This window comes from Simochromis diagramma, unplaced genomic scaffold (genome assembly GCF_900408965.1).
Source record: "Simochromis diagramma unplaced genomic scaffold, fSimDia1.1 OVJJ01000084.1, whole genome shotgun sequence".
Classification (NCBI taxonomy): domain Eukaryota; kingdom Metazoa; phylum Chordata; class Actinopteri; order Cichliformes; family Cichlidae; genus Simochromis; species Simochromis diagramma.
In genome coordinates this window covers 619,156-642,917 of record NW_024386906.1, presented here as the reverse complement: position 1 = coordinate 642,917, position 23,762 = coordinate 619,156, and the positions used below count along the sequence as shown (strand labels likewise).

Below are 23,762 nucleotides of genomic sequence, written 5' to 3'. Positions count from 1 at the left end.
TTATGTCTCTGGACCTTTCGTTCTCCAGTGTCCCAATCAGAGGCAATGACTGGCTACACTAATCAGGGAGGTAGGAGGGTTGCCTGAGTCATTAACTGGCCAGAACACTTCCTCCTCCAGGAAGGTAACTGGACCTCAGAAGCTTCGGTCATTCTAAGAGACGAGGCTGGTTGGCACTGGTCACTGAACCTGAGATACTGATGCACATGGCTGATATTTGTAAGACATTTCACACAGTGATGCAGTGATAGATGCCGAAGCGTCTTTGCAAAACGACATCTTGTAGTTTGTTATTCCCAAGCTTATTCCATAGGACTGCATGACAAATACAAGCAGTAGTTCTAATGTTTCTACAGTAAATTCTAGTATATTCTTAAAGATTATTAGGACACCTAATTAAAACTGAATGTTTGAATCCAGACCGAGTTCAGAGTTTAGTATATTCTGACAGCATTTCATGTTAACATCCATCGACATGTTGAAACACAGTCAGTAAATGCTGTCAAGCAACCAGTGTGATCCTGGACAGACCTCTGCACATCTCTGAAATCGCTGTTATTGGGTTTGTTTAATATGAGAGGTCCGTAACAAGCATAAACTGTGATATTTAGAGTTTTACCCTCTGTCATTACGAGCTGAGTAATTAAACTCAGGGTTCTAGTTTCATTATTCATTATAAACTCCAGTTTGGGAAAATAATATTACTAATTACTGTTATTACTTTAATAATAATACTTACTTTTATAGTTAGATCCAATGCTTGATTCTCTGCCTGTGCAGTCTTAGAATCATCAGTCTTGGAGCTGCCTGTCCGAGTCTATGCTTGTTTTTGACTTTAAGTAGTCCCGCGAGATATTTGTCCATTATCATTTCTTTGAGTAGTGATGCCATAAATTATGTAGCGTTTGATTTTCCTACATTTTTATCAGGCCAATACTCTGATACAACACATCTTCTGAATGTTTCCATCCTTTTCAGTGTAATTCTCCTTGAGCCTCACAGTTCACCTGTAAATGGAGTTAATTCATAGCTTCTTGTAATTCCTATGCTGTTAAGGAACAAGGTCACATGGATTTAACTGAGAGGTAGTAACTGCATCTTTTTCACTTTCTTCACTTTTCTGAGCTTCACAGTATATTTTCTTGCCAGTCACCTCCTCTAGCTCTACCCACTACAAAGGAGAGAGAAAGAGACACACTGTCTCCAGCATGTCTGCCACAGGGTCTCATCAGGGGTGAGATGCCCAAGACCCCTCACCCACACCAAATTTACTTTAAGGTTGTAAAGTTGGGCATTTTCACCTACAGTAGGAGTTCATGCAAACTGACTGACCTGTACTTCTGTGTGGCCTTCGTTTTTCAAGCATGCCATCTGTTACTCTAATAGCGTCAAAAACATGTATTATTTATTATATTAAATCAAAGCATTGTAAAATTAGATCTCACCTCTTCTTTTACGTGTGCCTGTGTGACTGTTCTGTAAAGTGGGCTCAGTTAAAGGCTAACTTTCATTTGTGATTTCTGCCTATTGCATCGACTGTGCGGATGCTCAGCTGCTGATGTTTCTCCAAAGTCTACTGAGTGCATCTCTAAAACATGTCAACGTTGCTTTGTGTCGTTGAAGTGGAGATTAATGATGTTATGTCTCCCTTTCAAGGACTTACTCAGAAGTAAGTAATATGTTGTCATTGTCTCACCGCTGTGGGATTTCTAGATGTCAAAGCCTGTTGAAGGTGGTCCAAATGCAAGATGAGGTGAAAATATGAGAACTGCAAATGCAGTACGTATCGCTGCAATGAAAAGTCTCTATCTAGGCCATAATTTATCTGTTGGGATACTTTTATTCCACCACGTATGATAATTAAGACTCTCATCCACAATATCTTAGGGCTGGCATTCAAAATGATGAAGACCCACAGCAGATCCATTTGCATGTTTTATTTTTCTGGTGCATTTAATGAGTGCCAGCAGAACTCAAGGATACTGGAAACTAAGTGTGTGTGTGCCAAAAAGGGAGCTGCAATACTTCATAACAAAGTAACTTCTGTAATATGTTAAAACTTCCAACTCAGTATTTTCATACTTGCGCAGGGACAACAGTCTCATCATTTAAGGTTGACCCTATAGGTCGAGCTGTGGGACTGAGTACAGATGACGTGTTGCCCGACTTTGTCTTCATGAAGTGTGTCCACACCATGTGTGTGGTCATGCTTCGGTAAAGGATGAAGCGGTAGAAGCCACTTTCAGACACCTGCACATGAAGAAAATAAAGTAGTTGTTGAAGAACAAAAAGATGAGAACTTTAGAGAAAGATTCAAACCCAAGAAGCAAAGCAAAAATAAACTTTTTGGAGTTTCCTTGGACAGTGTTTAAGAAGACAGTGATAGGAAACCCAGTTCAAACTCTGAATTTCGTACTAAAAATGAAAAAGATGTTTTTCTAATGATTGCTTAATGTGACATTGCAAATAGGCGATACATTAAAACTCAATTTCCACAAGTTTTCCAATTGTTAACACCGAAATCTAGCTTTCCTAACTTTGAGACTTGATGAAGCCACAGTCTTAACTTTGTGGCTAGATTTGTTTGTTAGATCTGTTGTCACAGGGTCATAATTTCTGCATTTCTACAAATGGCAGAAATTGACTTATGAGAAGTCTACCTTTGCAAAAACTGTGCAGGTTTTTGATGTTTTTTTAATGCTTGACTAACTCCTAGCATGCAGGCCTATGCTTATCGGCTTAAACTATATCACTTTCCACTTCCAATTGGATACTGTATACCAGGGGTGTCAGAATCTGTTCGGCAAAGATTACAGTTCACTGGACACCTTTAGAAAATCTGATGGAGGGCATAAAGACTACTGTGAAAAGTAGTGAAGCATGTAGGTGCTAAAGAGGGACATGCTCTTTGGGAAGCTTCCTGCTGTTGCCTGATTGTTAGCTTCTGGAGTAGCGGACCATTGTTTGTAAGTTTTGGTGTACTTGGTGGATCAGTAGAAAACTCCAAAGCTCAATTATTAATAGATTAGTGATCGATAACTAATAACTGACCGCAATTGAACAAAGTTTTTTATCTGTATGCAGCCATAGTCTGCTCAGACCACTCGGCTTTCCCGTGGAACCAAAAAGTTCAAGTTGTAAAATAGCTTGTGCTGTTAAAGTCAGAAAAAGTTCACCCTAGATTTCAATTTGCTCTGAAGTACAGCTTGAGGCCAACCTCTGGCTACTGGAAGCAGCAGTTGCCTCATCTGGCACTTGTAAATGGTCAGAGAGGGACAGATATGACTCTTAACTTAAATGTCATCACCCTGACATATCAGCTTAACCTTCAATCAAATCTCCATCTGTTAAACTGCCATTCTTTATTGTGTCATTCCACTGGACCTTTCTGTTCACGCATCTCTATCAGAGTGCCCTCATCCAGGCATTATAGAAAAGCTGCACCAGCTATATTTAGACACACACACACTTCTCGCTCTGCCATTCAAGAACAATGAAACAAAGGCTTGTGTTCTGCAGACAGTGTGGACGGGAGGAGGATGAGAGGTTTTTTCCAGTCTCTCCTCTGGTGTATCATCTTGAGGCCAGAATGATGAGCCCAGGCAAGCCAATAGCCCTTCTTTGTTTTTGCAAAATGGAAATGCATTCGTGCTGTGGGTTGAGCCTCAATGTGAGCCAAGTTTCCATGGTTGATAGCTTTGAGTTAGCACGAGCACACAAGTAGGCTTTATGGCTTATTGGTCTTTTATGGCCTCTGAGGTTCTTGTCATCGTTCAAGCTAATGTCATCAGTAACTACTCCTGTGGAGATGGTTGCATTAGTGTGGTCCTGGCTGCGCTCGTTCCTGCCCTGGATTTTCATCACTGTATGACAACACTACGATAAGATGAATCTTCAGTGATCCCTGTGGGGCAAAGGGGTCAGTGCAGCAGTGCAGAATAAATTATAGATAGCAAAACAATGTAGTTTGTTTATTTGTCTCTGTGTGTGTTGGTATATCAGAGTGTTGATGGTGGAGGGTAGTAGTGATTAAAGAGGCTGTCCTTCAATAAGAATCGATATGGTGTAATTGCATCTGCGGCGGGTTTTCCCTGTCTTGGTGGGGTGTTCCTGTCTTGGCAACAGAGAAAAGCCAGATGCAGCAAGGCCTGTACATATCGCTGTAAACCAGTCAGTCTGGATGGATGATAATATGTAGCACACTGTCTTTCCTCAAAGCGTTTTTAAGAAGTAAATATCGTGGTCATGTTGCCTGCTTACACATCCAGAGGGCACGAAGAAACAATGGGATTCAGTTTGAGTCATGTTTCTGGCCAACTGGCAATTCTTTGTGCAGTACTCTTTGTTTAGCCCTGTCCTCATTGCCAACTCATGAGAGAAATACCTCTTTAGCTGCTAAGCTCAAATATATCCACTGCCTATCTGCTGCTTGTTACTGAGCAGGTAGTGTGCAGGTGCCACAGCATGCAGAAATACAACTTTATGAGATTGATGAGACTCATCTGGAGGTTTGATTACCACCTCACTCAGTCCTATACAAGGTTTAGTCAGTATAATTTGGGTCTACATATCTCAAAGCTGTTTGAAATTTGCATCGCATAATCAGCTCAGACAGCTTGCTCCATTTATCTTCCTTTTTTCAGTCAAACCTAAATGAAAATGTTAGAAAATAGTATATAATGTCTAGAGTTGTTATCTTCAGCCAAGACAGAGAAAAGTTGAAAGCTAAAATATTCCCAATTAGAAAAGCTTTCACTATTATGTAAATATTATGTGGCTTTTTGTGTTTAATTGTTGTATTTAGGTTGCCCAGGTCTGCGAGGCTGCCCAGGAGAGTTTGCAAGCCACTGTCAAACCCATCTCTACTGTTTTTCAATTGACAGCATGTAGTGCGGTATAGATTCTCTGGTGGGTGAATATGATTCATATGATTCAGATGGCCCCGCCCCTCTCTGAGCCTGGTTTCTTCCTGTTAAAAGGGAGTTTTTCCTTCCCACTGTCGCCAAAGTGCTTGCTCATAGGGGGTCATATGATTGTTGGGTTTTTCTCTGTATGTATTATTGTAGGGTCTACTGTGCAATATAAAGCGCCTTCAGGTGACTGTTGTTGTGATTTGGTGCTGTATAAATAAAACTAAAATTGAATTGAATTTGTTACTTGATTGTTATCTGCTGCTGAGTCTCTTTAGCACTGCTAGAATTGCAGCCACTAGAAGAACACCTGTTCAATCAGTAAAATGAGTTTCACCTTGATCTGCTGACAAACTAAAGCGAAAATAAACTTCGTTTTAAAGTAAAGTTTAAATATATCCAGTTTAAAATTTTCAGAGCTCTAATGTGCGGCTGCCATGTAAGGAATTAGAAGCAGCACTGAGAACGCGCTCAGCTTTGAAATAACTTGAAATAAGAAGTTTGTTTTACCACTGTGTGCACTAAATCACAAGAGTCATGATTTTATTCAGCAATAATCGCTCATCTTATTTGCAACACTGTTACATTTTACTGTTACATTTTTCTGTTCTTCATGGATTTTTAACACCATTTGCTCATCATCATCCGATAATGTATATGACTGGAGTAGGTAGCTCTCATAGTTAGCTATGAGTGCTACCTACTCATGTGACTCTTTGTCATGTGAAAAAGAGTCACGTGACAAGTGAAGTGCCCTTTTCTACATGAGTGCGCAGAAGTTGAAAACCGCTGTTGTTACCTGGTTTTAGTTCTTGTCAAACCAGCTAATGTAAAGAAATTCCTTTGTAATCTATCTGGCAGTAAGCAGTCATTACACATTGGTGCTCATGCTTTTGGTGCAGCATCACACCAAATTATGTGTAAAAAGTATTAAATCTGACTCACAGAGCTCTAACTGAAAATTCCACAAAGATGTTCTATTTTCCTTTCTTTTCCTTTTTTGAAGTTTTCCATCATTTTATTTTTAAACATTAGCTCTTTGTTCTTGTGGAAAGTAAAACGCTATTAGATGAAGCCGTGGATAAAACAGGTTTAGGATTTTTAGCAGATCAAAGTTGCTTAATGCCTGACCTTGATGGTTGATATGTGCAGTGGGATATTCTCAGTGCTAGACTTTTCACAGAGCCTCTGTGTGTAATTGCTCAGTGAGTTTGGGATCCACGCTGCTTATTTTAATCTCAGTAGTTTGGTAAGTGACATGTGCAACCAGTGACCGCCAGGACATTTTAGGCTGCTAATTTACCCATGCAGTTTTCCACTTTAGCTTTTAAATGTGATGTTTGATGTGGATTCAGTGTTGAACATTTACTCATTCACTAGTCCATCTATGAATTTCAGGGTCGTGACTGCAATTAAGCAAGAAAGCAGCCTGTGTAATCTGGTCCTGGGCAGCAGTGATGTAACTCACACATGGCTACTGTATTATTTGGGTATTACTCTAATGACAGTTTGTAATGTAGTGAATGAGATGGATTCTTATAATCTGAATGTTTGTTGTAGGGAAAATGTTGAGGAGATGAGATCCGTGTTCAAAAAGCTCTCTGTAGCAGCACATTAGTGTGCTTCGTGACACCAGCGACACACACTCTAATAGGGGTGTTTTGTTCCAAACTCTCAATACAAAGTCCGGCAATGAAGCAACAAGCAAGTAAACTGGAGTCAAATTCCTTGTTTGTGCACACAAACCTGGCTAAGCAAAGAGGATTCTGACTCTTGTGCCACACAGGACCACATATAGAATCTGTTTCACTTTTAAAAGAGTAATGCTACTGTCTCTGATGAGATTTGAACAGCACTTTCTAGGAAACCCAACACACTTAGAGCAGGTGTCCGTGCACATCCTCGGGCTAACTTAGATCATTTACATCGGATGTTTGATCACCAGCACTGGGATAGTTATTCAGATCATTGCATAAGTGAGTAGTGTGGTCGTTATAATAAAGTAAAAATAAAACAAATTCCAAAACAATTAGTGGTTTAACGACGTAGCAGCAAGATGGTTACTTTGTACCTGTGCTGCTAGTTAAATGTTGTGTCAACTGCTGAAAGTGCTTGAAACAAATAGCATTGCCACTGGTTAATTTTTAAATGAGGGCAAGACAGTCAATACCATTGTGCGGTATTCCAGAAGCCTGTAACTTAGTTCGGCATTAACCGTTTTATCCTTCTTTTATTAGTTGGTTTCACTGACGTGCGTGTCCTTCATGCCTTCATGCCTCTGGTTTCTTATAATTCTCTGATGTTGACTTCTTGGAACCTAGACATCTTTAAACAGACACTCTCATCAAATATTGATGCCTTGTAGTGCGATAGGTCCTAAATGACTGCATTTGTTTTTGTTAGTTTAATGTGCTGCTCCAGATGACAACTGCTGTCACTGAGGACATGCTGGATGTGCATGGGACTCAGCTATATTCTCATTACCGTGTCTGACTCCAACCTCCTCATTTCTTTTTATTTTCTCCACATCTTACTCCGGTGTATTACTTGGCCCAGTTTACGCGCTCGTTTGCCTAAACGTGTTCTTATGTCACTCCCTTGCTTGGAGTTTAATTTCATGCTTGAAATCTTCTGAATAAAAGTGGCCGCATTGCTTAACTTTTTTTAAACTGAGCTAATATGAAAAAAGTGATTTTGAATTTGACTGAAAAGAAAGAATTGTCTTCAGAGAATCAGTCAAAACTGTAAAATATTTGCTGAATTTGTAAATATTATTTAACTTGCAATTGAAAGTAGGAAAACATCGATCATGGTTATCTGACTTTGTGGAGATGTTGGACTAAATATGTTGCATGTAGGTATGCAATTTTTATGCAATTGATTGAATACTTTATTTAAAGCTGCAGAGGGTTCAGTGTGTGTCAAGTCCAGATGTCAGTTGGTTCATACAGGTTTGAGAATATCTTGTTACCTTTTAAGTGTGATACTTCCAATAATTGAATTTTGATCTCTCGGACTTGAAGCTTTGAAGCTGCACATCCTCTCCACTTTAGAGCTAAAGCTGTTTAGCTGGAAGAGCTACAGTGTGCAATGAAAGCATCATTATTCTGGGTTGCCAGTGAGATGTCAGTATTGCAGTCGGTGGGGAGATTTGCAGCTGTTGTAACTGACTCGTAATTACTAAAAAATACTTGGTTGGATGGATGGGAGGTGTAATTTAACTTGTAATTACTCAAGTTATCTGGACACCTGCAGGTGGGTAACAAAATGCTTATTGGATTGGTTTGACATTCATCTAAGTGGTGTAAAGTGCTCTCTAACAGGTCAGGAGATTTACAGTATTGGGGTTGTGATCTAGTGACGGTCACAGAATATGAGCCACCTGTATTAACTGATACTTTAAGGAAGGGGTGGGTGATATAAACGATATACGATAGAAACTATATAAATTTGGCCAACGATAGAGATTTTGACTATACTGCTGTATCGCGATAGCGCATGTTGATGATGTCATCAAGCTGCGCCTGTTTTGGTTGAAAGCATCGCAGCGGCTACAACCATTACCATCTGCAAATTATGGCGGGCGACAGTCATAGAAAAGAGATGAAGCACTTTTGAAACATGGGGAAAGCCAAAAACTGCGCTTCCTCCACTTCCGTAACATTGATTCATTAATTGATTCATTAATTCTCTGCAGCTGCTCTGTTCCCATGTTGTTGCAGTATATTAATAACTAACCTCGTATTGTGGATGAATAATCTCAGTTGTTCTCCTGACTGAAGTTTGGTCCGTGTACAGCATCTTGCTATGCGACTGCATTTGTCCCTGACCACCAGAATCCCTCATGTTAACTTTTATCGAGTGGAAAAAAGTTAGCGTTCATCCTCCAGCTTCACTGTGCTAATGTTATGCTAACATAGCTGTGTCGCTAGCAATCACGTAGCACAACATTATATACCAGGTAGTAGGGCTGAACGATATATCGCATTTGCGATAATATCGCGACATGATCAAGTGCAATTTTCTAACCGCAAAGGCTGCGATTATACTCTGGACATGTCCAAATTCATGGGCTGCATCCTCCTGAGGCCACATTTGTAGACCGATTACGTCACAGCGACGCGCAGAAGGCTGTCCAAATTCATAGACTCCTCCGAATGTAGCCGACAAATGCGTCCTCCTTTTCCCCGAATTTGAAGGATGGGTCGGGTGTGTCCTTCGTGGCCTACCATATCCCAGAATTCATAGCGCGGCCCAGCCAAACTCCAGTTTCCAGCAATGGCGGCCGCTACTAAGTTTTAAAATTACTCATACTAATCTTTCTGGGTCACAAAATAAACTTTTAACATATTTTCAGGCGAGAAAGTAGCTGTGTAAACATCAAATATCTGCTCGGTTTATCAAGATATCCCATATTTGCAAAAGTGCTTCGACGTTTTCAGAGGCGTCTGCTACCCACCAGCTCGACAGCTAGCCGGGAGCTCGAGGGTTACTGATGCGGCCGAGAACGGCACAACTGCCGGCACATCATTTTCAGATCACCGCGGAGTTTCGCTGCTCGGGTTAAACGTAATATATAAGTCACTTAGACAACCTAAAAATGTTATTGTTGGGCTTTTTTCAGTGTTTTGTTTGTTCGTGAGTAAATCGGTTTGGCTGAGATTAAAGTTATTAGATTAGATTAGATAAAATAAAACTTTATTAATCCCCCGGGTGGGTTCCTCCTTGGTTTTCACACAGCTGACTAAACGTCAAACAGAAAACTTATTAAACAGAAGTATGAGACAGTCGAGAATTTACACCAGTGTCCTGTTATATTTTAGATAGCAAGGAGCAGACGGCTGAGTTTATTAAACTCCACCGAGACAGCGGTGACGCTAATCAGAAGGCTAGACCGTCCAATTTCACGCCTTTAAATTTTAAAGGCGTGTTTGTGTGTGTGTTTATACAATTGCTATTATGTTTGCACTTTATGTGTAATGTTACTGACTGCAGAGATCAGTAAGATGTGTGTATTTTTTATTTATTAGTTTTATTTATTTAATATTATTTTTTAATTGAATGACTGTCTAGTAGTTCACAGATGTCGAAAAACTGAGTGTGGTAAAGCCACTGATTTTTTTTATGTATATTTCTGCAATCTGCACATTGCACTGACTTTCATTTTAATGTTTACACCAGGGTTCCTTGTCAGCACTTTATGCTCAGATGTTTGTAAGCTAAAAATAAACTATTGTGTATGTTCAAATATACTGTTGTGATTGAAGAAGTTAAATAAAAATGTCAGTCATCAATTCATGCATCACCTCATGTCATCATAACAGAGGTCTGTCTTCCAGGAAAGAACAGTTTAAAATTAATGTAATATAGTATTGGCCATACTATATGATGTATTGCTTGTCTTTGTTTAATAATACAGAAGACAAAGACCTTAAAAAATAATCGCATATCGCATCGCAATCGCAATATTGGGGCAAAAATTCGCAATTAGATTATTTTCCATAATCGTTCAGCCCTACCAGGTAGTCCAACTTCAGTAACCCTGCAAACGTCACTGCTGTTTAGTTTTCTGTCTTCATTTATGTTGGAAGTGGTAGCAGAGCTGTACGTTTGAATTAGTTTCAAAAATCTCTCAGTCAGAACATGGTATGAAATGTTGGAAACTAGCGAGCTAACTTCCTGCTCTTCACTTTAATTTTTCCTCTGATTGTACATCATCATCATTACAGACCTGTAGTTTAGTTTATACAATATGATATCTTAAAAACAGGAATAACTGTTTCACCCTTTGCACTGCGCAAAATTCTTCAGCAATCCATCATTTCTCCATATTTTGCTGATAGAAAAGGAAAAGTCTTCAGAAATAGTTCTCCAGACTTCTTGAAGGACCTTAAAAGGTCTTCTTTGGATGCTGGCTGCCTTTTGCCTTTTGTTCTGTTGTCTCTCGCAATGATCCCAGACCAATCCGAGACTGATAGTGTTCCATTATGTGCTTTTCTATCCAGATATGATTTTACTGCAGTGTACTTGGGATCATTGTCATGAGGAAAAATAAAGCAAATGTCAATCAGATGCTCTCTAGATGGTATTATGTGGTGGATCAAACTCTGTCGGTACTTTTGAGTGTTTATAATTCCATCAGTTTTGACAAGATCTCCAACTGCAGCTCCAACCATAACAGAGCTTCTACCATGGCTGTAGACGCTCACTGCCAAGCTTCTTTTCTCAACACCTTCGTACTGACATTACTTTGAGCCCAAAATGTCTTTAAAGTTTGGATTAATCACTCCAAAGCCCTTTTTCCCATTGATTTTTCAATCTACTTCTTGTGTAATTTTGCGTACATCAACCTTTGTTTACCTTCCTTAAGAACGGCTTCTTGACAGTCGCCCTTCCACCAAGACATTTGTGATGAGGTTTCAGCAAACAGTAGGTGCCAGTAAGGGCCAGATTCATTTCTTCCTATTTTGTAAGGACATGGCTTTGAAAATATGTTTACATTAGGATATGTTTCCTTTTGTCCTCTATTTGTCCAGTTTTCCCCAATTTTTTAAAGACATACTGTACTGCATTTCAAGTTTTTCTTATAGATTAGTGTTAAGTGGCTTAAATATTCTGAAAATAGTCAGATACCATGACTGGGCTGAAAATGAGTGGAACACCAGTCCATGTCTCTCTTCGAGGGATAGCTCAAGACTTTTGAACAGTGCTGTATAATGCACCCTGGATCTGGTTTTCAGTAATCTGTGGTAACCTAACCTCCCGATCAATAGCTGCTGCTTTTATATTATTCTTTTATAACATCTTATCACATTAGCGTGACAGGGAAGGGGGCTTGCGCTGTGAAAAAAGCTGCATTGTGTCCAATGAAACCTGGCCCGTGTAAAGAGCAAACCAGTGAGCTGCAAGACGACTCCTCCTTGTGTTTTAGAGTAATTAGAACTTCTTCCTGCTGGGGAGTTCAGACCTAAATATTTAATCTTGAATGGAACCGTGGCAAAACATGTCATGCTGCCTGGGTCTTTTGTGTCTCGTACACACAGTCCGTGGTGGCAGAGCAGCTGCTAAGGCGCTTTTTGTTGTAAATAGTTGGTGAGTACTGGGGGCTGTGCCCGGTGGGCGTGTTGGAGACATTCTGTAGCATGTCTGCACAATTGTCTGAACGCGTAGATGTGTGTCAGAGATAAGGTGGGACTGTGTGTATGTGCAGTCTAGGGACAGCGGCAGCAGCCGGCAGCGAGTGCATGTGCAGCAGAGCTGACGGAGGCTGGAGCTGTTTTGATCAGAGAAAAGAGAGATGGAGATAAAAAGGCTCTCATCCTAGCAAAGAGGTAGCAGTGAGGCTCTACAGGGAGGGAAGAGACGCAGGCTGACAGAAAGATGAAAAACAGGCAGGATCTGGATGACAGTCAGTTTTTTGGCTGAACACTGGTAATCGCAGATGGACTATTTTTTTCCCTCTTAATGCTCACATTTATCTTCACCCTCCTTTCTTCACTTCACTTCTCTTCTCCTTCCCCTTCCCCTCTTTTGACAGATATGTGTCACAAAGATGTCCACACGCAGCTGCCAGGGAACAGACTCTGTCATCAAGCCCCTGGACACCATCCCTGAAGACAAGAAAGTGAGAGTTCAGCGCACGCAGAGTGGCTTCGACCCATTTGAGAAGCCCGCCAGTCAGGTGAAAAGGGTCCACTCTGAGAACAATGCCTGCATCAACGCCAAGAGCTCAACTGCTGGCAAAGAGTCCCCCAAATTGCGCCGCCACTCCAGCCCTAGTTCTGTAAGTGCACCTCTCCAGCAGCATAGAAAACAGTGTGTCAAAGAACCAAATGCACAACTTCTAATTTTTTACACCCTTGAATATCAAAAACTTTTGGAAATTAGCCTTAATGAGGGGCTGAGTATACGCGGCAGTTTGCACTCCTTTTAGCTATTTCGACAGGAGGAGGATTATAACTTGTTCAAAGTGGTGATAATTGGCTCCACATAACAACACTGATTTATGTTACTGTACGAAGTTTGAAGTGCTGTTCAATATTAATGAATCCCATTGCTTAAGAATCTAATGCTAGGGTGTTAGTCTTACTTATGTATTCACCAAGGAGCAACCAAAAAATAATGAAACTAACTTCTCAGGAGTAGCCACGGAAAATTAATGGGTGTAGTGTATCAACGTATCATATTGGAACTTTCATTCAACATTCATGCCTAATGATAAAAGTTGTACATGCATCAAGCAAGTCACCTGTTAAAGATGCTAGCAAAATCAGCGATTGGCCTTCCTGGGAAGAATAATTGTGTTCACTTTTAGTTTTAAAAGTAGAAATTCGTTACGTTTGGGGGCTTGTCTGGGATCATCAGTGGTAGAGACATGGACCTCAATTAATGCACAACAGTTAAGTGGCGCTGTTCATTAATAAACAAAAATACTTAGTTGACTGACAAGCATTTCTGTTAACAACTTACAATGAGTGTTTAAACATCTACTGCAGCTGACTGGTCATATGCATACCTAGTTGTAGTGCAGGCTCTAACCAGCCAAATACAAATATGGTGAAAGACTAGTGTGGATGCAGGTGCAGCAATGTCATTTGACTTTAAAATAGAAGAAGATACTGTAAATTGATCATTACAGTGGGTAGTTACCCTTTTTTATCTGATCACAGCCTGCTAGACTCATCCTAATGGCTAAAACTTCATTATCTTGCGTTGTGAAGTTACACAATATGATTGTTATTGTCCTATGACACCTTCTGATAATCAGTGACACCTGCTGTCAGAACAGTGTAGTGAGAAAAGCTACAATTTGTGCTCTTATTAATTATGCATGCACTGAAAGAGCAGGTTGTTAATAACAGAATAATCCGTGAGCAAAGGCTCTCTTATAGAATGGTTCAACTCCAGTGAAATCAAACTTGTCAGCCTGAGCGCGGTGACAGTGGTCTGATCTCCTTTCGGAGAAAAGCCTGATTAAGCAAGACTTCACATTTCAAAGCCACCATCGTCAGAGGTGTTGATGATAAAGTTGTCTGTTTGATAAATAGTGGGTTAAGAGTCAGTCAACAATTGTGCCAGTGTTGTCATGGAAACACAGTTAGTAGCTTGTAGATTATTTTGTTTTGCTCATAATTAATCAATTTATATTTGAAACCACGTTGTGCTCGTCTCTTATTAAAAGATTGGTCACCATCCACATCTCAAAAGAAAATTTAGTGAAGAAGAGATTCCTGTTTGTCAGGCTCTGCCCATACACCACCACATACAACAGGTTGTATGTGGTGGTGTTGCTTCAGTCTGATGAACTCAGACTGAAGCAACTGAGGTAGGGCCAACCTTCACATACAAGTAAATATGTCTTGCCTTATCGTCATCTAAATAACAGAAAGTGAGTCTAAGAGGATGTTGACATGCTTACAGAGTGAAGTGGCATAGTTCAGTCATAGTTGGACTTTTAACAGGAAAGTTAATAAAAAGCTGTATAAAGATAAGAGCATGACTGCAAACTAAAGAGAAACAAAACAATCTGTTTATAGCTGACAGATCTCTCTATGTGTCTATCTGTTCTTTGCCTATCCTAACATTCTTCAAATGTAGCAGGTGTACTAATGGGACGGTAAGTCAGTAAGTGCAGCTGTGAAGCATGTTGCTGTTAGGGAATCAGATGCAGTCAGAGGGAGTAGCATGTTACTGCTCTAACATGCTGTAACATACTTCACTGTTCAAAGCATCAAGGGCTCCTGCCGAAATGTTTTGTAGTGGAACGATGGGAGCCAGTAGACATTCCAGGCTGTGGTTGTTAAGGTAGTCCTCTAATTTTGGGACCTATCCTCTTTGCAACACTAACTGTTGCCGTGTTTTTCATTCTTATGAGCTGATGCACTTCCCCTGATATTGTCGCCACATCACTGCTAGTCTCTTTCTGTAACATGATCTACGATTTATGATTGGCAGTTTTAGGAACAACAATTCCTTCTAGGAACAGATCTTTATACTGAGTAAATATGATAAATGGAATGGTTACAAAGTTAAGTGCCCAAATGAGATCTTAACTCCTCAATATGGAACAATCTCTTGTCCTATCAGGGTACAAATGCTAATTGATGTTAATGCTAATTAATGCCAAGAAAAGCGATGAGTACTCTAGCCTACAGCTTTACTATGATAACAGGGAGATATGCATCCCCAACATTCACAACACTGGAAATTGTTGTGAATCTCATGAGGCAACAACACGACTGGCTCTTAAGTTTATTGGTTCGGCTGTTGATTGATCGTTTTTTTGGTGATCATGGGTGGGTCAACCGCCTTTATCTTTACCATTCTTACATGTAAAATAGATTTCTATTCAGGATTCTATGAGTTAATATTTAGTTTTGGTTGCTGTTATCATGCAATTGTAATAAAAGATTTTAGGATTTAGACAACTTCGAGCTAACAGTATGGTATGTCTCTTCTAGTGTCAATGGAAATTAGTTCAATTCAATTCAATTGTATTTATATTAGAGATGGCACGATACCACTTTTTTATGTCCGATACCGATACATAATATCGGATCGGTCCATCTCTAATTTATACAGCACCAAATCACAACAACAGTTGCCTCAAGATGCTTTATATTGTAAGGTAGACCCTACAATAATACATACAGAGAAAAAACCCAACAATCATATGACCCCCTATGAGCAAGCACTTTGGCGACAGTGGGAAGGAAAAACTCCCTTTTAACAGGAAGAAACCTCCGGCAGAACCAGGCTCAGGGAGGGGCCCATCTGCTGCGGGTGTACAAAATGACTGCAAAGACATACAAAACAAACAGAAATGCCACAGAAATACTACAAAGAAGCTATTTGTTGAATGACAAATGAGTTTGAGTGCATTATGCATCTCTAAAATATTACAGCCTTTGAGATGCTGTCAAAGAACCACTTTCCGTCAGCATTTCTGTTGCTCTGCGACACTGCTGGCTTTTCTTCTTTATTCCTTCGTCAAAGAAATTTGCCAGCCTGTATCTGTTCACATGCCTAATTGAAGACTGCATACAAATAACACAATTTTCTTAATCATGCAAATGAGATTTTAGGTTTTTATACATATGTGGTTCTTTTCAGAACCATAGAAGAAAAACGGCACAGAATGCTAAAGGTTTAATGAATGTGCACACAGATAAGATTTAATGAGTGTAATACGAGGCTTGACTGATTGCCTGCCAACATTGCTGTGAGAAGCTAATGAATTGTTTCAGCCCTGATTATGAAATTGTGTTATTTGTGCCGTCCGTGGTCATTTGGCTCAGGCAAACAAACCCACTTGATCTCAAACATTTCAAGTCCTTAATTAAAAAAAGATGGATAGTGGCTAATCTCTGGACCATCAGCCTTCAGAATCCCACTTCTAAATTCTGGACCTGTGTCTTTTGTTTCTTTGGCTTTTGTCCTATAATTTAAATAAATCTGCACAGGCTCTGGGATGGCATACTATATGTTCTGTAGGACATGGCATTTAAAATTTCTAGAAATTTGGATTTGTTCTATAAACCACTATCCCCATCAGAATCAGTCATTAACGGGCTTTAACAGTCGACCTCAGATTAGGCTAATGGAATTTCGTTATATCACAGTTACAGCACATGGCAAAATACAGTTCATGTTAACTTAATGTCAGAATAACTGCTTACAAAAGTGACTGTGTTGTAAAACGGGAACACACTATTAAAGATTATATGTGTCTTTAACCATTTCAGATCAAAATCTGTAGACTACCCTGACTCAGAGCAATTGTCTAATGGCCTCATAATGTTGTGCTTTCCCCTTCTTGTCATAAAAGTTGACATTGTTAGAGCAGAAAACCAGTGAAGTAAAGATACAGATGAATTAAAAGATTCATATGATAAGCAGACTGACACCAGATTAATAACGGATTTAAAGGTGAAATTTTCTTACTTCTGGATTTGTGATTAATCCACTTATGCAGACCCAGCTGATATCTAGTAAACCCTCAGCTTTAGGGACGTTAAGGCGGTTGCATGCTTTGGCCAAGTGATGATCCAGCTCTGACAACTGCGTAATATTTTGGTACCAATGAACTACCCCCACCAGTTATTCCTAAAAGAGGATGCAGTAAGGCAAATGTAAAGTGAAAGTGGTTCAGGCAGAACACTAGTAGAAAAAAAGACTAGTTCTGTAGTCATGAGCCTTGCTGGGAGAGGTTCTTCAGGCCACCTTACTGTCCAACTCAATTGTTTCACAGATAGAGCTTCACTTCTTCCTTGATCCCAGGGGGAAGTCTGATTTGTTTAGAGAAGCCCTCAGAAATGCTGAGCTTATTACTGCTGCAAGGATAGAGAGCTAACAGGAGGGTGGCTGGAAAGCAATGAAGACAGTGCATATGTAGCAAACACTGCACCATCATTTAGGGATTTCCTGAAAGCATGGGATTTGGTTAAAGATGCATTACAAGGGAAGATGGTTGCATTGTGCTTTCAGGGCCATAAAAGCTTCTGATGCTTTACTGACTCTAAGCAGGTTTTCAGTCCCTGTTGTGTTCATGTGTTAAAATTATAGAAAAAAGGACAGTTTTCTTCTGAGAGAACATTTTCTTAAAGCAACGCTTAAAGGGATTTGAAGACTAGAACATTAAGTATGTTTGTGCTTCAGGACCTTAAAGAATGCTACCTGAATAGCCTCCAGTGCTAAATCATCTTCCAGGCACTCATGGCTTGGGATTCATCTGACAGATGTAACCTCAGCTACATCGGCACACTGTTAGTCAGTGCCCGGATCCCCAAGTTTTAATTGGCAGAAAAAAATTACATACACAACCATATGACAGTGCCCCACGGCTTGAGGCAAAAAGCCTCGATGAACAAAGCAAGTTAATAACCAGTATCTTGATACCTGTTATCGCTAACTGCTGTTTCAGGTTTGACCTGAAACCTATAGTTTTGATTTCTGCAGTTTTGTTCAGACCATAGACAAAGAATGTGAAAAGTCTCCAACTGTTAGAAAAAACAGAGGCTGGACAGTCAACATTATTTCGACCGCGTGCAATGAACATGTGGTCTCACTGAAACGGTTGCTTCGAAGACCGGAAACAGGTTTGTGTCAACTCGCGGTCAGTTGCTTTGTGTGTTAAAATGTTGATAAAGTGGCAATGGGGACAAGTTGGCAATTGCAATGCGATGCAACGACTGTGATAACTCAGCAAAGCTCATAGATTTGAAACAGAAAATGAGAAATTTCTTCACAGATCTACAAAATAGTTGTTGTGGTTGTAAAATGACATTTGGCAACCTTTCTTTTAATATAGGTATGTTATCAGAGTACAAGCAGCTGGCAACCAGGTGAATCACGCTGCCTATTGCAGAGATAGTTGTGCTCACTGGTGCGAGCTGACTAAGACTGTATGCAATGCGGTGGCAGTCTGTCTGCATTTAGAAATCAGACAGTTATTCACAAATCCTCACCAGCCTGTCTTAGACGCAATCGCCTTGCAATCGAAAGTGGTTACCAAGAGGTTGAGGGTCTCGCATGCCTAACCTCACCACAACTATTTGTGAAAATGTGAAAATAATTGGATTTTTCTTAATCACAAGGAGGTCGCCATCCTATTCCTCCTCTTGGGTGACTGAGCGAGGGGGAGGTGATCCACATACTTGATTGGCACGTATGCTTTCGTCAGAGTTACATTTAGTTATCAAAGCACTTTTCCTCATCACTGACAACAGCAGATGTTAGGACAGCATCCAGTGAGTTGAAGTTTCAGAGCTGACTTGTTTCCCCTTTCCTAGCAGTTAGCTATGAATATGCTCACTTCTGTGCCTTCTTCTCTTCGAGCCACAGTTATTTCTTTCTCTGTGAAGTGCTGAGATGGTGAAAAGTGTCTAAAAGTTATCAGCTGACAATTAAATGAAAAGGAGCTCTTACAAGAAGAGACTTGGTAAAAAAATTCTCTCTCCTCCTCCCAACCGACATTACACCTCCTCGATGATACAGCAGGGAGCCTCCAGATTTTAATATCTCTCAGACACTTGTAAATGTGTTCTGTGAAATCCTACGAGGCGCCGCTTTTCTGGGTTACTGAACTCACCCTCTCATTTTGCCTTTTCATATCTCTTTCTTTTTCTTCCCGCAGCCCACCAGCCCCAAATTTGGAAAGGCAGATTCCTATGAAAAGCTGGAGAAACTGGGAGAGGGTTCATATGCTACAGTTTACAAAGGAAAGAGCAAGTAAGTAGCGTGGAATCACTGTCTAATCCAGTTACTCTTCTTTATAGTTGCTAGAAATCACTCATGGATGCAGCGAATATTACATTTAATTATACGAGAGCATTGCTGTGTGGGAATGAAATAATTCAATAGGTTTTATGTAAATAATATTTCTTGTCTGCAAAGCTGTGCACCTCACAAATGCAATGTAATTTCCTTTATTTTAATCACTATAGGATGAATGTATTTATGCCATGATTCAATAGTCTTCGTTCACATTTCATGGTTTGCCGCTTTGCTTGCAAGTTTTGCTAATTAAATTCTTGAAAATGTACAAAACTCCAAAGACTCTAATCTTCTCAGTAATGATGTTATTTGGCGTCACTCTTAAACTACAACAGCTTTGATTGGTGAGCTTCATTCAGTTGTAATCCCTTCGCCTTGTACCCGCGTCTCACTCCACTGCCGCCAAATTACATTTCACTGGCTTAAATATCCTCGCTGTTCTCTGGCTTCACTCATTTTAAGAGTTTTCCTTTATTGTCGCAAAAAAAGAAACTCGATCAGTTTAGTATACATTGTGTGTGCTTCATGTTGCTGCCAGGGTGAATGGAAAACTAGTGGCTTTGAAGGTGATTCGACTACAAGAAGAAGAAGGAACACCCTTCACAGCCATAAGAGAAGGTAAGACGTTTACGTGCATAGAGGCACAGATACCATATTTTTCTTTCTATATTAATAGTTTCACTTTCTGTCTTACATAAGCTACTTTAATATCACTACGAAAACAGCTCAATATCTCAGTTCAGCCCAGAACTGCAAGTGGTAAGGGCAAGGCCGTGTCCTCATATACCTCAACAGTCATAAACTGTAAATATCATGAAATAAGGAGTTTAAAACTCCAGTCAGTGTTAACTTTCCCTACCTGATCAGAAACCCTTTAAACTGTCTGTGTGGAACTAGAGAAAGCAGATGAGTTTAAATACCTGGGGACAGTCATCCAAAGCAATGGACAGCGAGCATATGGAAGAGGGCCTTGAGAAGTGGCGGCATTGTCTGGAGAGAAGAAGAATAAAAGTCAGTAGAAGCAAAACATTTGAATGAGAGAGCGAGACCGGTGTGTGGTCACCCATCTGAAGCAATGGACAGTGCACAAGACAGGCGAAGGCTAAGATGGTTTGGACATTTACAGAGGAGAGAGAGTGGATATGCTGGGCAATGGAGGTTAAAGATGGACCTACCAAAAAAGAACCAAAGATGGAGACTACAGAGGAGATTCATGGGCGTGGTGAACGAAGACATGCAGACAGCTGATTTGGTTACTGATCCAGTCTGGTGGGAGCAAAAAAAATGCTACTACCATTTGGACATCTCTTAGTCCTCTAATAAGAAGAAATCTGTTCAGTGGATCAAGGCTAATTTGTACTTTTCAGCATTCACTCCTAAAACGTATTTCAGTGTAAGGATCATGTGTTTGGTGGATCTCTGGTGCTTGGGGGAGTGAGCTCTGCTTGAACAGGACTGGAGATGGGATGTCGGTTCTTAGCTGAACCAAGACATTGGAAAAACTCAAAGTTCGCTATTAGCTAACAGGTATATCATGTGAATTGTCTTGTTACAATATGAAGTGCTTAACTTACAGCTTGTAGGGTTTAAAATGATAAACTTTGTCCTGTATGTATAGAAGTTCAGAGCTCGTCCTTGCTTGGCTTGGTTTGTCCTGTCACTTCGTTTTACAGACTCCACTGAAAGAAGATACAGTCACCTCCACGGGAGGAACTGGTATTTAAATTTAGATGAGAACGTGATGCTGTCTGTTTGATCTGCTTATGATCCAGGTCTGATAAAGTAAGAGCTAGACTCCTCACAGACACAGTTAAAACTCTCCCTATGAGAAGATCAGAAAGGTAATTTGAAATTGAACTAATTCAGCAATTACTGAGCAGTGAGCTTAGAGCACAGATATGTGAGCGGCATTACAGACTGCTGCTGAATAAAGTAATGCACACAGAGTATAAGACAGCTGTGAGTGTGTGTTCGTGCAAAAGTCGACACACTTGAGCCATTACCACCGATGTGTGTGTGAGCAGGGAGAGAGGGGGTTGGATCTTCAAACTGGTGACAGGATCTTTGAGGTATCAGACTATAGCTTTAACTTCCTGCTGAGAGGAGCCTTGCCTTTGATCTGCTTATGTGATTTTGTGTTTTTTACCTTCAGGTACTCATACAGAATGAATATATTGATGAGGCCTTATCACTTACTGCCTCTCAGAGGTTTTGTCTGTCCCCTGTGTCCTTGGAACAGAACTTTTTGTTTGCTAAATGAATCAGTTTGTTAAATGTCTGAAAATTCCATTTATGCTATATAATAAAAATGAAATACTTTAAATTCAACTAAAATACAATGATATTTTAACTTAAAGAGTATATAAAGGACAGCATACAGTCACCAACTCTGCTGACCTACCTAGCTAGCTTTAGCAGGAAGCACGCTGTTATTTTTCCAATTTAACATAAACTGACAACATGAGCTTTCCCCCTTATTTATATGGAAGGGAATACTAAATGACCAAAATGTGAGCTCATCAGAATTTGTTGTGCATTTCAAGGTGATAAGTAAAATAAAATAAAAATTAAGAACAGCTTAAACGTAGCATTAGTTTTAGCTAGCTCTGGCTAGCTTAGAAGCTAACATTCCTAGAGTGATATAGCGCACTGATTTAAGGTAGAATATTATCTCTTTAATGTGTAGTTAGCATTTTTTTTCTTTTAGAACTAGTCTTATACTGACAAAAGTTGGGGTAATTTGCATGCGGAGAAAATTTGTCACTTGTTCCAGTTGGGTTGAATTTCTTGTATTAGCCCCTTTCATTACTTAGTGCTTCCAGTGGCTACAGGCCAAGCAGTTTTGTGGTGATAATCTAATGCCAGCTTTTATGCAAAAGCTCTAATTTGATGGAACTGCTTTTAGATTGAAAACCAGCATTAGTTGAAAAAAGTAAATTAGAAGCTCGTAGAAGTCGTTTGCTGTGTCTGAGATTTTTTGTAAGGTAGTTCAATCTGAAATCAGAATATCTCGTATTAAATGTTAAAAAAGTAAACTTGTTCTTTTTGTTACTAAATTAACTTGACTGTGATGTCAAAGCTATAAAATGTCCCCACCAAAAACTGAAAATGTGTTGTGTTTTATTTGCACAATGCTCACCGTGCTCTATTCAAGCTGTGACTTCAATCAAGTAATGTAAATGTGCTCATCATACCCAGCCTCCCAAGTAAGACTCTTTAAGCTTCGCCGCTGTAACGATTTGATCATCTTCCCAGCATATCTCCCTCCTAATTAACAATAAGTCTTACGTCATGAACATGTTGACAAATGAGTGTGAGAACTTTGAGTAGTAAATCCACCCCGTGTTTTCTCTTTGTGTTTTAATCTTTTCCTGATCCCCTGTATGTGATGAGGAATTCTAATAATGCAGCTAATGAAAGCATAACACAGTTCCCTGGTATCAACTCTCTGCCTCTTTCTGTTCGGTTTTGTTTCTGCAGCATCTCTTCTGAAAGGCCTGAAGCATGCTAACATCGTCCTCCTTCATGACATCATCCACACCAAGGAAACCCTAACTCTGGTTTTTGAATATGTGGTGAGTCTGCACACTGAGATCACCCATTTGGGCTCTTTACAGGGGGGGCTGTGGAGGTTTAAAATTAGATCAAGAATCTGTTTTTAGCATTCAAAAGAAAACATTTTCAAAGAACAGAGGTCAGCACTTATGTGTTTCTTTAGTTTGATTGATTTGATCCCAGTACATCCTTGCTGATTGAGTTTCAGTTTTTAATACTCTCCCGCTAGAAACATGAGCTGTAGATATTTTGATTGGCATACTCTTAGTTTTAGGGCACTTGAGGAATGTTAAAGCAGCTAGGGCTTTTTCCGTTCTTTGCTCCATAGGATGGCAGCCAGGTCCACCACAGCCTGGTCTGTCTGTGCCTGCAACAGGAAGCCAAGCGGGCATTTTATTGGAAGGTCATGGTTTTAGCATGTTTCCACAACTGTCCCGTCAAATACTGCGGGCACAAATAACAGAAATAATATTCTGTTGATGCATTTATGGCCAGTGGGAATGTTCTGACTCGGCAACACTGTTAAAGCCAAGTAAAGGAAGGTTACTCACCAGAAACCTCTGGAACAGCACAGTTTACCAAATGAAGATCATTAGATTAGCCGAAACAAACTGACTTACCCACAAAAAAAGCAACAGCATTAAGTATCTATTAATGATGCCACATGCCAAGGCAAATATTTGCTGGTGTGACAGTCGTTTGTGGTCTTTATCTTTAAATGGGCAGGTGAAATAATATCTGAGCTGGAGCATTTCCAGGGTCGTGAGGGCGATCTACTTAAGATATTTTTGTTTGTTTGGAGAGTGAAAGACAAATCGTGACAGAGTGATGTCTTGTCGAGCCACCATCAGATACTGGTGGGACAAACCTGTTTTGCCAAAACCATGAGTAACAGTGTAGACAAGGCAGAACAAATGTGTGCATCTAACTTTACTGCACCAGGAGATTACCCTATTTTTCGGACCATAAGGCGCACCTTATGGTCCGAAAAACCTTTTAAAGAATTTAATTTGTTCTGATAAG

At 40.0% G+C, this 23,762-nt stretch overlaps 1 protein-coding gene across 3 annotated transcripts in view; it reads left to right on the top strand.

The window, feature by feature from the left end:
* The window catches only part of cdk14 (cyclin-dependent kinase 14), a 170,162-nt gene that overhangs the window by 4,707 nt on the left and 141,693 nt on the right, over positions 1 to 23,762 (top strand). For 2 of the 3 annotated variants that reach the window (XM_040034907.1, XM_040034909.1), the window contains exons 2-5: positions 12,448 to 12,693; positions 19,045 to 19,139; positions 19,723 to 19,802; positions 22,665 to 22,759. In XM_040034907.1, coding sequence (XP_039890841.1) covers positions 12,463 to 12,693; positions 19,045 to 19,139; positions 19,723 to 19,802; positions 22,665 to 22,759 — 501 coding nt within the window. In that variant the 5' untranslated portion in view covers positions 12,448 to 12,462. Of the gene's footprint in view, positions 1 to 10,526; positions 12,342 to 12,447; positions 12,694 to 19,044; positions 19,140 to 19,722; positions 19,803 to 22,664; positions 22,760 to 23,762 lie in introns of those variants that run through there. The other variant, XM_040034908.1, reaches the window with a different exon arrangement.